Source organism: Eutrema salsugineum, unplaced genomic scaffold, assembly GCF_000478725.1.
Source record: "Eutrema salsugineum unplaced genomic scaffold, Eutsalg1_0 scaffold_13, whole genome shotgun sequence".
NCBI classification, from domain to species: domain Eukaryota; kingdom Viridiplantae; phylum Streptophyta; class Magnoliopsida; order Brassicales; family Brassicaceae; genus Eutrema; species Eutrema salsugineum.
In genome coordinates, this window is record NW_006256885.1 from 3,255,760 (window position 1) to 3,269,016 (window position 13,257).

The 13,257-nt window shown below is 40.6% G+C and overlaps 3 protein-coding genes across 5 annotated transcripts; 2 read left to right on the forward strand and 1 right to left on the reverse strand.

Moving 5' to 3' along the window:
- The first annotated feature begins 482 nt into the window (after positions 1–482).
- Positions 483–2,404, forward strand: LOC18024691 (glutamate decarboxylase 5). The gene is made up of 6 exons (XM_024159749.1): positions 483–565; positions 659–863; positions 961–1,161; positions 1,252–1,720; positions 1,803–1,855; positions 1,943–2,404. Exons 1-6 carry the CDS (start codon positions 483–485, stop codon positions 2,402–2,404), a joined length of 1,473 nt encoding a protein of 490 aa, XP_024015517.1.
- A 311-nt stretch (positions 2,405–2,715) lies between these two features.
- Positions 2,716–7,762, reverse strand: LOC18024692. Of its 3 annotated transcripts, none has more exons than XM_024159422.1 (8): positions 7,599–7,762; positions 6,141–7,320; positions 4,727–5,951; positions 4,308–4,587; positions 3,956–4,063; positions 3,592–3,870; positions 3,357–3,500; positions 2,716–3,222 (listed from the first exon to the last, which is right to left on the reverse strand). In XM_024159422.1, the coding sequence occupies exons 2-8, from the start codon at positions 7,306–7,308 to the stop codon at positions 3,034–3,036; spliced, it is 3,393 nt and encodes a 1,130-aa protein (XP_024015190.1). In that variant the 5' UTR covers positions 7,309–7,320; positions 7,599–7,762; the 3' UTR covers positions 2,716–3,033. The 3 variants fall into 3 exon arrangements, with proteins under 3 accessions (XP_024015190.1, XP_006406696.1, XP_024015189.1); XM_006406633.2 differs by having other exon boundaries at positions 6,141–7,343; XM_024159421.1 differs by having other exon boundaries at positions 6,141–7,343; positions 7,595–7,762.
- A 367-nt stretch (positions 7,763–8,129) lies between these two features.
- On the forward strand, positions 8,130–13,029 carry LOC18024693 (protein NRDE2 homolog). The gene is made up of 9 exons (XM_006406634.2): positions 8,130–8,603; positions 8,720–9,488; positions 9,705–10,320; positions 10,434–10,963; positions 11,042–11,152; positions 11,559–11,916; positions 12,089–12,314; positions 12,439–12,660; positions 12,761–13,029. The coding sequence occupies exons 1-9, from the start codon at positions 8,146–8,148 to the stop codon at positions 12,903–12,905; spliced, it is 3,435 nt and encodes a 1,144-aa protein (XP_006406697.2). The 5' UTR covers positions 8,130–8,145; the 3' UTR covers positions 12,906–13,029.
- The last annotated feature ends 228 nt before the right edge of the window (positions 13,030–13,257 follow it).

Here is a 13,257-nt window from a genome sequence, read left to right on the forward strand (position 1 = left end):
GATTTAAATTTCAGGTTCTCACAAGATCAACTCTATTACCCCAGTAGTATCATATTGTATTGTGAGATTAACATTCTATAATTTAGTTGGTACAGGTAAATATTTCGAGGAGAACAAAATCTGATATGTTCTCTCTGTGAAGAAGAGACAGATTGAGTGATTGACCGATTTCTATTTTTGTGCATTTGGGTCTGGAGTCGGGAAATAATGTGTGTCCCTGTTTATTATTGTGATGTTGTTCTCTCTGATAATAAAGTAATAATATCGTTCAATAAAATACAAATTTATGTGTACTAAAGCCCAATTCAAGAGGAAGAGAGAGTCAAGTGGAAAGAAAAAGAGAGGGAGTTAGTTACATGAATTGTCTTAAATTAGTTAAACGAGATTTGCTTAGTTTTGCTTTCTTACTTTCTTTATATTTATCAAAAAAAAAAATATTCTGACGTTAATTTTCCTCTCCTGTTCAACATTTCAGCAAAACAATGGTACTCGCTACAAACTCTGACTCTGAAGAGCATTTGCATTCCACTTTCGCTTCCAGATATGTCCGTGCTGTTGTTCCCAGGTTTTTTCGAATTCTATCCTCATTCAGGTTTGTTTTTCTTCTTCTTATGTTACAATGCATTGTTATGTATTTGTTTTGCATATGTTGAAACAGGTTCAAGATGCCTGACAATTCCATGCCCAAAGACGCTGCTTATCAAGTGATCAGTGATGAGTTGATGCTTGATGGCAATCCAAGGCTTAACCTAGCCTCCTTTGTCACCACTTGGATGGAGCCTGAGTGTGACAAACTCATCATGGATTCTGTTAATAAGAACTATGTTGACATGGATGAATATCCTGTCACTACTGAGCTCCAGGTTCCTCTTCTGTCTCTTCCCATATGTTTTGTTTTCCATTCAAAATATAGTCAAAGACTGTTTTCCAAATTGTAATACATATTTCTTTCCTCTTCAGAACCGGTGTGTTAATATGATAGCTAACTTGTTCCATTCTCCCGTTGGAGAAGACGAGGCTGCTATTGGGTGCGGAACTGTTGGTTCATCAGAGGCTATAATGCTTGCCGGTTTAGCTTTCAAAAGGAAATGGCAACAGAGGAGAAGAGCTCAGGGTCTGTCTACTGATAAGCCTAACATTGTAACTGGAGCTAATGTTCAGGTCTAAAATGGACTTAACTCTCATCCTCCAACTATCACATTTGCTTTCAAAAATGCAGACATTCTCAACTTTTGTTTTTATCCGGGGCAGGTGTGCTGGGAGAAATTTGCAAGGTACTTTGAGGTCGAGCTTAAAGAGGTGAAACTGAGTGAAGACTATTACGTGATGGACCCAGCTAAAGCTGTAGAGATGGTGGATGAGAATACAATCTGCGTTGCAGCGATTCTAGGATCTACACTTACAGGAGAGTTTGAGGATGTGAAGCTATTGAACGATCTTTTGGCTGAGAAAAACGCAGAGACTGGCTGGGACACTCCTATTCACGTTGATGCAGCCAGTGGAGGATTCATTGCTCCTTTCCTCTACCCAGATCTCGAATGGGACTTTAGGCTTCCATGGGTTAAGAGCATCAATGTCAGTGGTCATAAGTATGGACTTGTGTATGCAGGAGTTGGTTGGATTATCTGGAGAACAAAAGATGATTTGCCCGAGGACCTCGTCTTTCATATCAACTACTTAGGAGCTGATCAACCTACTTTCACTCTTAACTTCTCTAAAGGTTTGTGTTAACCAGTGGCTTTTGCCTATTCAATTCATCATCGCGTTTTCTTGAACTGTAAAAATCGATTCTTTTTTTGCAGGGTCGAGCCAAATCATTGCTCAGTACTATCAGTTTATCCGACTAGGCTTTGGGGTACTTGTTCCCTTACATATCTTCTTTATAGTATCATCTTACTATAAGAAACCATCTAAATGATACTTTTTTGGAAACTGACAAAAGGGATACAAGAACATAATGGAAAACTGCATGGACAACGCTAGGAGGCTAAAAGAAGGAATAGAGATGACAGGGAAATTCAACATTCTGTCTAAAGATATCGGCGTGCCACTAGTGGCATTCTCTCTCAAAGATAGCAGCAAACACACGGTGTTTGAGATCGCAGAGTCTCTGAGAAAATTCGGGTGGATCATACCGGCTTACACTATGCCTGCAGATGCACAGCACATAGCTGTGCTCAGAGTTGTGATCAGAGAAGACTTTAGCCGAGGCCTTGCAGACAGACTCATCACACATATCATTCAGGTACTGAAAGAGATCGAAGGGCTTCCTAGCCGGGTTGCTCATCTAGCCGCGGCTGCAACTGTTAGTGGTGGTGAAGTGAAGACTGCTAAGATGTCGCTAGAGGATATCACTAAGTATTGGAAACGCCTTGTGGAACACAAGAGAAATATTGTCTGCTAGGGTAAGGATTCTTTGGACTAATTACGTTCTTGATCCAATAAGGTTTTTTGAACTTCCTTGTTTTGTTTTTCTTGGCATTGTTAAATTGACGATATCATATAAACCAAAAGAGTGATTTATCCACTCTTCTTGAGTCTTGGTCACTAGTACTTGTGGTTAACTGAAACCAACCCAACCACACACATAAGATTCAGAGATACAAGCTACAAAATACTATTTGAAATCGGTTTCTTCACCTTCTGAACCAAAATCTCAAAGAGATGAAAGACCAAACCGAAACTAAAACAAAAACTAAATGGATTGTTCCTCACTAGTGTGCGGTAACGAGATAGCAGCTGCAAAAACAATGGCAGTTCCCACAAAGACACACACTGCATATACACATATCATCGGCTAACGTTTGAAAAACGAGCTATATATTTCACAAACTACCAAATGAAACAAAATGCTAAGACCAAATGAGCAAATAGTCACACATCAAATTAATATACAACAAGGTCTGAAAGATTACCCTCTCAGAAGAGTTTCAACAAAATCAAAGGGGGACAAACAAACCATCATCTTCTTCCTTGACTAGCTCTCATCCATTCCGCACTTTGATCACAAAGATGTCAGATAATCAAACAGAATCAGGGAGATATGGGTTCGTAGGGATAAGTCAACCATGGATGCTTAAGAGCTTCAGATGCAGAAGGCCGTTTCTTTGGATCAACTTGGAGCAAGTGTGCCACAAAGTCTATGAAGCCTTGGTCACCCATTGGCAGTCGACGCCTCAGCGATGTCTTTTTAGGTATCAGATATTCCAAATTGTTACTTTCCTGAAATATTTGGAATACAAAACTATTATACCATTTCGAAATCCTTTTCCACAACCAATACAATTTGCTTTATTAATAGCAGGAGCTTCACTATAGTAAGTTATTTTTCTTTTTTTGGATTTTTCAATACACACCTGGTTTCTCTCGTATAACAAATGATTTTTGGTGAAGTACTTGCTTTTATCAGGTCCTTTGGCAAGCATTTGTTGGTCAATGGATCCGATTATTCCGATGACCCTTGCAAGCAGAGTAGCAGGAGAATCATTTTGAAAGAGAACCTGGAAAAGCAGAACGAAGTTACATAATCGATGGTCCCAGCTCGCTTAGTGGATTATTGTAAGACATGTTTTCATCGATACTAGAACTTACATTGCCGGTACAAAGTTCTGCCAAAATGCAGCCAAGTGACCAAATGTCTATCTTTTTATCATATGGAAGCCCAAGGATGACTTCTGGAGCACGGTAGGATCTAGACTGGACATAGGGGCAAAGATGATCTGTCTCAAAACAGCTACTTCCCAGATCAATGACTTTGATTTCGCATCTGCTGTAGCTTTTGATAAGTATGTTTTCAGGTTTTAGGTCGCAGTGTATAAGGCCGAGACCATGCAGAAAGCGCAATGCTTCCAAGCACTGGATAGTAATTGACTACACAAGATTTTGATTTAGAGGAAAATGAGAGAGCAGCGAAAAACATACATAAACCTTGTGAGTAGTAAGGATGTTGGCATACCTGCAATCTTGGCATTGTGAAATAAACCTCTCCACCTGATTCCCTATTAAACTTTTGGAACTCATACAAGTTTGCCTTGAGAAGTTCGCATACTATTAACAGGTGCTCCTGCAAAATAGAGATTCAAATTAATTGCAGTTAGTGGCATCAAGATGCAGGCCCAAATCACACATTCTTCACTGAATCTCATAAAAAAAAATGAACATAGCACCAAAGCAGCACATTATCCAAAATCACCTAGAATATCTACCCGTTGATGAACAGAGAGGATGTCGAAAAAGAACTGATTATAAGAAACGTCATAACTGATATGATAGAAAAGAATAAAGACATAATTCATTCACCCACTTACACGGAAGTAGAAGTAATCATACAGTCGAAGGATATGGTACTTGTCAGCGGGATCATGCTGGTTGACATACTTGAGAAGTTTGATCTCATCAAGGCTCTGGTCAAAAAAGTCTTTGTTGTTCTTTATGATCTTTACACAGACATCAATGCCTGTGTGGAGGTCATGTGCTTGTATTGCTTTGCTAAAAGCTGCAGATCCAAGATGCTCTGTGACATGGTATCGACCAGCTATGACAGAATTCAAAACCACATGGAAGTTCTTATCTTCCTCAAAGCCAGTCCTGACAACAAAATGAAAATACAAGAAACAAATAAATTTCCAGTATGTTTATAAGAATTGGGATCGACTGCATCCACCTTTTAAACAAAATGTGTACCAAACATCATTAAATAACCCAAAATGATTGTAAGAGAAAAGACCTGTTTTTCCTGTGAACAATCTTCAGGTTGAAAGTCTCAAAATCCTGCTCCTGGGCTTTAATCTGTCTTACTTGCTCTTGGACCACGATTGCATCTTCATCCTCAAACGAGGTCCCAAGATCTTCTTCCGGCCCATGACTGGTTTCTTCCCCATCTTCTTCCTTGCAATGGTCTCTCCCAGTATTGGAAAGTGCGGATGGGGAAGAACTTCTTGAACTTGCAACGTTCTCGCCATCCCTATCTCTTATTCTTTCAGAGGAAGAGTCGCTGGGTCTTTTTGTCGAAGCAACAAGCATACTATCGTACTCAACTAGCCCCTGTGGTCCATAACTTTCTTTTCTCGCAGCAGCATTGCAATGGTTTGACCACACATGGTTTGTAGAATCTTCGTGAGAGATCTGTCCATCAGGTACTGGAGAGGGAAATGAGAAACCACCATTTGCAGCACTTTTTAGCTGCATACTTGCACCTTTACCAGGTGGAGGCTTGACACCAGCAACTCCAACTTGGCGATGAGGAAGGAGCTCCAGATCCCATTCACTACCTTCTCCAGGAAAAAAATCAGGTACTATACTCCCATTGTCATCAATATCATCGCTGATTCCGACACCAATAGACCTAACTGCAGCAGTATGATCATCATCTGCTCGGATATCCTCGACTTTTCCTTTGTTCAACAAAATTAGATCATTTTCATGGGTGACAAGTCCCTGCCACACAGGTTCAGTGCGCATCATACTTAGCTCCACTGCATCCATCAATTCCCCGTCATATCTAGCAACCAAACCAGGTTCCTTGGACCTGCTGTATGTTTCAGCCATTGAGAGACCCATCGGATCATCTGAAGCGGTAACATGCTCATTGCCTTTTGCTAGCACATATTGCTCACCGGAGAAATAAGAATCCTCCTCGGCAAATGAATGATCATCATCATTCTTGGTTTGACTTTTATCCTGTGCATCAGGAACACTTCCTTGCTCTCTGCCTTTTTCATTTTCACTAGGATAGTCGACTTCGTGACCCAAAAACCATGCCTCATCCTCAATAGGTTGCCTAATGTAACCAACATCATCATCGTCGTCATATTCATCAGAGTCCCAATACTCATTTGAATGTTCAGTGAGATCACCTAATCCATTGCCAAAGCCAAAAATCAAGTCAGATGCATCTTCTGCTAGTCCCTGACTTACAGACAACCAGTTTCCTCCACCAGCTATTTTGCCACCTATGACACCATCAGAATGGGAATTAAACTTGGACTCCATCGTCTGAAGATATGACAAAAAAGTAAGATATACATTACCAGAAAGAGAGGGAAAAGTGTACACAAAAGCTACCCAACAGTAATTTAACTTACTCATACAGAAGTACAGAACATAAAGATTGTAGAGTAACCATCATCATGTTAACTAACCTGATGAACTGATTTCTTGTCCAATCGGAACATCTAGATAAGAGCCTATAAGGAAACCATTCTCAGTGTTAATTAGCTTTTCGTCCAACATGTCTCGCTCATGTTTTGTTTCCCAATTCAAGTTCATTGATTTATCCTCTGACTTGATTTTGACATGTGGCAGCATTGGTAAGCCTTCCCTCGGACCATCATGGGCCAGCGAAAATGCTAAGCTGCTTAGATTCTTATGTTCATAGCTAGACTGTGACTTTCCAAGGTACAAAGCTGTTGCCACATCATCTTCCTGCTCCTTAATACCAATATTGGACTCACTTGCCCCAACCTTTTTCTTTCCTCGCCTCTTGTCTGAAATAGGTAATACTTTATCTTTTGCTGATGTGCTTGCTTTGGACAATGGATAAACAGTTGTGACAGAACAATCCTTCCAGTGGTCTGAAGAAGCACCAATGCTCTCTTCGCTTCTTGGCCATGACGTGGTGATAAATCCTTCTTGTGTCACAGAGTTCACAACCTTATCATCAATTCCCAAGGATTGACATGCTTTGCCATGGTCATACTGGGATACCTGACTAGAGCTTCCAGTCCGTATCTTCTCAAAAGGAGAGATGATATCTTCCACAACCACATTACTGTTTTTACCAGACTCAAGAACCTTTTCATGACTCGATTGCTTTGATCTCCGTGGATTCACAAAGCCTCTTTTACTTGGATCAAAGCTGTATACCTCAGAGTTAGCTAGAATGTTTGTAGAAGCATGGTTCCAGGGGGGTAAATCGAGCTCGGTATCCACTAAACCTTCAGAAAGCGTGAATCTATCCTCCCAGAAATCTGCTGCATTAGCATCAGAGACACTTTGTTGTGTCTGAACAGAAACATCATTCATCTGGTTACTGTCATGAAAGTTGTTGGCAGCTCCACATTGTACCTCTTTCACAACCAATTCATCAGAAACTTGATTTTTGTTTTGAAGGCCCGATGCTCGGCTACTGCCTGCTTGCTTCTTATCCAACAACTTGCTCACGCCGTTACTCTCAAAGCTGAGCTTGTCAAGACATCCATTTGAACTTGGATTATTAGAAAGCTCACTAATCAACGCAGCTTCGGCTCTCATGAAACGATTTCTCCGCAGAAATTCCAAAATCGAATCGATAGAGCTCGCGTCCTCCATTTTTCTAAATCCCTAAGAAACAGATTTCACAAAACCTGAAACATATTATACTCCAATTACTTCCATCATCCAAACAAACCAATAAAAACAAAGTTAACTCAGTGAGTAGTTAAAATCTTCGAAAGAAGAAAAATTTTGAAAGTAGAGAGAAGTGAGACGAAACTCTAATAAAGCATATTCTCAATCTCCCAAGAATATTACGCCGTATCAAAAAAAAATTATATAAAAAAGGCATTTTTCCGATAAAATCTCAGTCCTAAAAGCAAAACCAAGGATTCGAATTCACCTACAGATCCAATGAAAAGCAGAGCAGACTTAATCAATTTCTTGCATTTTTACTTCCAAGTCTTTTGCTTTGTCTGAGAAACTTAATTCAGCTTCTTCTTCGTCTTAATCCTTTCCTTATTCTGCAATCCCGGCGCTTCCCTCCTCCTTGGACATCCCATTATCAACGCCACCAATGCCAAAATAATGCCAATTTTATTTTATTTTATTTATTAATTAATTTTTATAATTGTAGATTTTTGCTTCGGATCCATGACATCATTAGTTTTGGTGGGAAAAAAGCCCGAAAAGACAGCATTTACTTACTGTGTTACCCTGTCCTAAATTTACTACAGCATTTAATTTATTTATCTAAAACATTATAATAACCGTCCGAAAAGGAACCATGACGCAATTATATTTCACCTGTTCAGACCAAATGATTTATCCGCAAAACTGAGCCCAATAAATGTTTCACCCTGAGCCCAATAAGCCGGCCTATCCACAAGCCTTTGCAGGAATTATATAGCGGCGCAAAAACCCAAAACTCAATCGGTTTATTTTTCCCGGTCGATGACAATGTCGAACACACCGGAGGACGGCGACGGAGGACCGAATACCTCAGGCTTATTCCCTGTTTTCCCTGTTTCGGCGAACTCCGTCTCAGCTATTTCGAGTGCTCCTCAATGGCTACGCAACGCCAGCTTCACGACGGATCTCTCCGTCATCGACGCCGCCGCTTCGACGGCTCCTTCCCTATCCGAGGTCGAGGCTGGCGAAGAAGATGAAGAAGGAGATGCTGATGGGAGTAATGGTGAAGCTAATCAGCCCAGGGTCTACGATTTGGTCGAAGAAGAAGGATCGTGGGATACTGATGACGGCAAGGTAAAGAGGAAGAGGGATAAAAAGAAGAAGCGGAAAAGGGAATCGTCAGTTAAGGATTCTGAAGAATACCATCCGAAGCCTGCTAAGGATTATTACTTGGATACTCGTCCTGATCCAGATAATCTGGCTTATGGTTCCATTTACAGGTACTATGCTTTTAACTTTCATACCTGTATAGTCATGGCCTGTTTGATTCCTTTTGATGGAAAAGCGTTTTTAGATTGTGGGTTATTGAAATTTTGCTTCTGTTTCCATAATGCAGGATGAATGTTCCACGTTATAAACTTGACAATTCTCAGAGAGGTCCTGGGTCAGGTTCTATGAGGTTATATCTGCGGAATCGGCGTAGCTCTATGCTTGACACAGAGATTGATGTTGATTCTTTGGACGGGAGAGCAAAGTCTGATAACCGATATTGGTATGCAAAACACGCAGCCATGGAACGCAACAAGAATTTCAAGCGTATCCGTTTGTCTGCTTCAAGAGAGGCTGTTGACTCGTCCCTTGATCATTTCATTCCACTGGAGGAAGCTGAAACTGTTCCAGAAAGTGAAGAGGAAGATCTTTTGTCAAAAGCCTCGATGATGGGAGAATCATGGGAGGATGAAGTGCTGAATAAAACCCGAGAGTTCAACAGACTGACGAGGGAACGTCCCCATGATGAAAAGGCGTGGCTGGCATTTGCTGAATTTCAAGACAAGGTTTCAAGTATGCAACCTCAGAAAGGAGTTCGTCTGCAGACGTTAGAGAAGAAGATTAGTATACTTGAGAAGGCTTTTGAACTCAACCCAGATAGCGAGGAACTGTTGCTTGCACTTCTCAAAACATACCGAAGCAGAGACAGCGCAGATGTACTAATCAGTAGGTGGGAAAAGGCACTTATGCAGAATTCCGCAAGCTACAAGTTATGGAAAGAATTTCTACGTGTTGTTCAAGGGGAGTTCTCCAGATTCAAAGTATCAGAAGTGAGGAAGATGTATTCTTATGCGGTCCAGGCTCTCTCTTCTGCATGCAGCAAGCGACATAGGCAGGTTCTTATTTATGGTGCTAAGGGTTAATGAATCAATACTTACGTATTTGTTTATTGTCGCAAGTCATTTGGAGTCTATCTGTTCTATTTTTCGAACTCGGTTTTTTGTTTTTTTTTTCTGGTCTTTCCCCGGTAGCTGCAACCGCTGACATTTTAATAATCTTATTAGTAGCAGTTCGACATTGTAAGGTCTGATTCTATTTACTGGATTATGCAGATTGATGCAACATCTGAGCCACTGGATTCTGCTCTCATCCAGCAGGAACTTGTTCTAGTAGATATGTTGGTTAGCCTCTGCAGGTTTGAATGTCAAGCTGGTTACCAGGAGCTGGCCACAGCGTTATTTCAAGCTGAAATGGAATATAGCATATTTTCTCCATCTTTGTTGCTAACTGAACAGAGTAAATTAAGACTGTTCGAGCACTTTTGGAGCAGTACTGGTGCTAGAGTTGGAGAAGAAGGAGCTTTTGGATGGTCGCTGTGGTTGGAGAAAGAGGAGGAACACAGGCAGAAAATGTTGAAAGAGGAATCCTCTGATGACAATGAGATAGGTGGTTGGACAGGTTGGACAGAACAGTTGCCGGGCAGAAAAGGAGATAGTAGTGCTTCAGCTAACACTGGAGAGGGCGATGTTGATCGGGAGGGTCTGGATGAGGAAATGGAAAACGAGACTGAACATCCTGAAGATGATACTGAAGCTATGCTAAAGCTATTAGGCATTGATGTCAATGCTGCGGCCAGTGATGAGGTTAAAGATACTTCAACTTGGGTTAAATGGTTTGAAGAAGAGGTTTCTCGAGATCACAATCAATGGATGCCTTCTCGGAAAGCTGGTATCTTTCTCTACCTTTATCATCATATCGTCATTTAGAGTCTTTGTAAATATGGTTGATGGGTTTGACTTGCGAATTTGTCTAACTAGATTGAAACCATACTCCTTTAATAGGTGAATTTTCCAGTGTTGATGAAATGGGCGGAGGAGAAGTGGAAGAGCAACTCTCGAGTCTTGTACTATATGAAGATATAAATGGATATCTATTTTCACTACGTTCAGACGAGGCCCGCTTATCTCTAATATACCAGTTCATTGATTTCTTCGGTGCACATATCTCGCCATGGACTTCCAGCAACAGTTTGTGGTGGCGTGAGAAAACAAATAGCCTTGAAACATTGTCAGATTCCATGCTAGATAATTTGAGAATTTTTCATCAGTGTTTGTCAAAATCAGATAGTGCCAACGGTTTCAGCTTGGGATCTCTTTTAGGTGGCAGCAGTGACATATCAATGCGGACCGAGATGATGAAGTTTCTCCGCAATGCCATCTTGCTTTGTCTGAATGTTTTTCCGCGAAATTACATTTTGGAAGAAGCTGTGCTTGTTGCAGAAGAATTATATGTAACAAACATGAAAACATGTGAGGTGGCAACTACCCCATGCCAAGCTTTGGCCAAACGTCTCCTGAAAAGTGACCGGCAGGTAAGCTCCGTTCCAGCTTGTTGCTGTGGTCGGCTCTTCCAGTCAGTTTACCTGAACTGATTCCTTCTCCATTAACAGGATCTACTACTTTGTGGAGTTTATGCACAGCGGGAAGCTGCTTCTGGAAATATGAAACATGCAAGACGAGTCTTTGACATGGCACTGACTTCTATCTGTGGCCTCCCTAAGGTTTGATTCAGATCTTTCGGTTATGCTGTTAGCATACGTTATATAATTATCATGTTTCCACTATGTTTTAACTTCAGAGGAACTTCTAGATAAGTTACCCTGGTTGTTTGTTTATTCCTGATATAAATATTCGTTTACCTGTCGGAAAAACTGGTGCCTTTCCCCTTAAGCTTGCTTGGGATATATTTCTCAAGGACAGATCATAGTAGTCTATATTTGTTATAGAACAGTCTGTTTTGGGTAACGTACAGAGAAGTATGTTCTAATGGATAAAACTAGAATAGGTTTTCTTATTTTTCTGTATTTGTTGGTGCACTTTTGTGGAGATACATCAGCCCTGTTTCTACAATTGGCTTGGATTGACATTGAAATACCCATGCTAAGTTAATTTCACCTTCGGTTGCAGGACTTACAGTATAACGCTCCTTTGCTATATTTCTGGTATGCCGAATCAGAAGTAGCCGATAGTAGTGGTAGCGGTCGGGAAACAGAATCGTCATCTCGAGCTATGCATATTCTGTGCTACTTGGGAAGTGGTGTAGCTTATATTCCTTATACTTCCCAGCCTTCAAGCATGCAAATCCTTAGAGCACGCCAAGGCTTCAGAGAGAAGCTAAAGAAGATACAATCAACATGGTCTCACGGTGTCACAGATGATCAATCCGCAGCGCTTGTTTGTTCGGCAGCTTTATTTGAGGAGTTAACAAATGACCTTCCTGGTGCTGTTGAGATCCTAGAGGACATGTTCAGTTCTGTTCTACCAGGTTATTTTCATGATCTTTATTCTTGGATTTTGGGACTGATTTCCATGCTATTATACATTACTGCATCAGAAATGTTTTATTTATACAAAAAAGGTTCTTTTATAGACAATGATCATGCATGCACTGTTTATCCTGTTACTAAGATTTTGTTGGGCTATTGTGAATTTTCCAGGAAGAAAAAGTCAAAGTCATCAACTTGAACTCTTGTTCAGTTATTACGTAAAAATGCTTCAGAGACATCAGGACGACCTAACTTTATCAAAACTGTGGAAGCCCATATCAGAGGGACTGCAACTGTATCCTCTCAATCCCGAGCTTTATCGAGCTTTGATGGACATCTGTAATCACCGTATGACATCCCATAGACTGAGAATGATGTTCGATGACCACTCTCGCAAGTAAGCTTCTTCACGAACTTCTTATAAACCCTCCAGCTCACGAGAAACTACCTAATGTAGATATGGATGCTTAGCTTTAAGTTTAATATCAGTGCTAAACTAGTCTGATATGTTAATCATGCAGAAATCCATCTGTAGTTGTTTGGCTATTTGCGCTTACTTATGAGTTGAGTAGAGGAGGCTCACTACACAGAATCCGCGGATTGTTTGAAAGGGCATTGGCACAAGATACACTAAACAGCTCGGTTATCCTATGGCGTTGCTACATTGCATATGAAATCGACATCGCACACAATCCATCAGCAGCTAGAAGGGTTTACTTCCGAGCTATAAATGCTTGCCCATGGTAAGACTTGTGCATATAAACGAATCTGTAAAGCTTTTCCCTCCAGATTTATCATTATTATCCAGAACCCATTCCTAACATAATGGTGTGGCATTGGCAGGTCAAAAAGGCTATGGCTGGATGGGTTTGGGAAGCTAAGCTCAGTACTGACGGCGAAAGAGATGTCAGATTTACAAGATGTGATGCGGGACAAGGAACTGAACATTAGGACAGATATCTACGAGATTCTTCTTTTGGAGGGATGAGATGTGTAAACAGTAGAGAAACATGGGCCTAGCGCCTCAAAAAACTTAGTAACCTTTTCTTTGCAAGATTTATACATAAACGTCAAATAAAAAGAGATGATATACATAATTATTTTGTTTTATAGTGCCTATGCATGTGTCTAAGTGATTACGAGATGTGCATGACGGAGATGAATAAAGCCAGAATTCCGGCTTTCTACAAGATGATCGAGCTGGAAATCGATGACCGACACTTCCGGTATCACTATCACTATGTATTTATCACTAACGGATAATACATAGTTTTTTTTTTTTTTTCATTTTTCTATATGAGGATACTATTATCTCTGATTTACTATTATTAGAGCCACAT

Excerpts from the sequence above, each read along its gene's own strand:
- LOC18024693 (XM_006406634.2), top strand. The coding sequence starts at position 8,146 with ATGACAATGTCGAACACACCGGAGGACGGCGACGGAGGACCGAATACC. Across the intron at positions 8,604-8,719 it reads GCTTATGGTTCCATTTACAG|GATGAATGTTCCACGTTATA; the intron begins GTACTATGCTTT and ends TCCATAATGCAG. Across the intron at positions 9,489-9,704 it reads GCAGCAAGCGACATAGGCAG|ATTGATGCAACATCTGAGCC; the intron begins GTTCTTATTTAT and ends TGGATTATGCAG.
- LOC18024691 (XM_024159749.1), top strand. The coding sequence starts at position 483 with ATGGTACTCGCTACAAACTCTGACTCTGAAGAGCATTTGCATTCCACT. Across the intron at positions 1,721-1,802 it reads CACTCTTAACTTCTCTAAAG|GGTCGAGCCAAATCATTGCT; the intron begins GTTTGTGTTAAC and ends CTTTTTTTGCAG. Across the intron at positions 1,856-1,942 it reads TTATCCGACTAGGCTTTGGG|GGATACAAGAACATAATGGA; the intron begins GTACTTGTTCCC and ends AACTGACAAAAG.
- LOC18024692 (XM_024159422.1), bottom strand. The coding sequence starts at position 7,308 with ATGGAGGACGCGAGCTCTATCGATTCGATTTTGGAATTTCTGCGGAGA. Across the intron at positions 5,952-6,140 it reads ACAAGAAATCAGTTCATCAG|GTGGCAAAATAGCTGGTGGA; the intron begins GTTAGTTAACAT and ends ATGGTGTCATAG. Across the intron at positions 3,223-3,356 it reads TGTTATACGAGAGAAACCAG|GAAAGTAACAATTTGGAATA; the intron begins GTGTGTATTGAA and ends CAAATATTTCAG.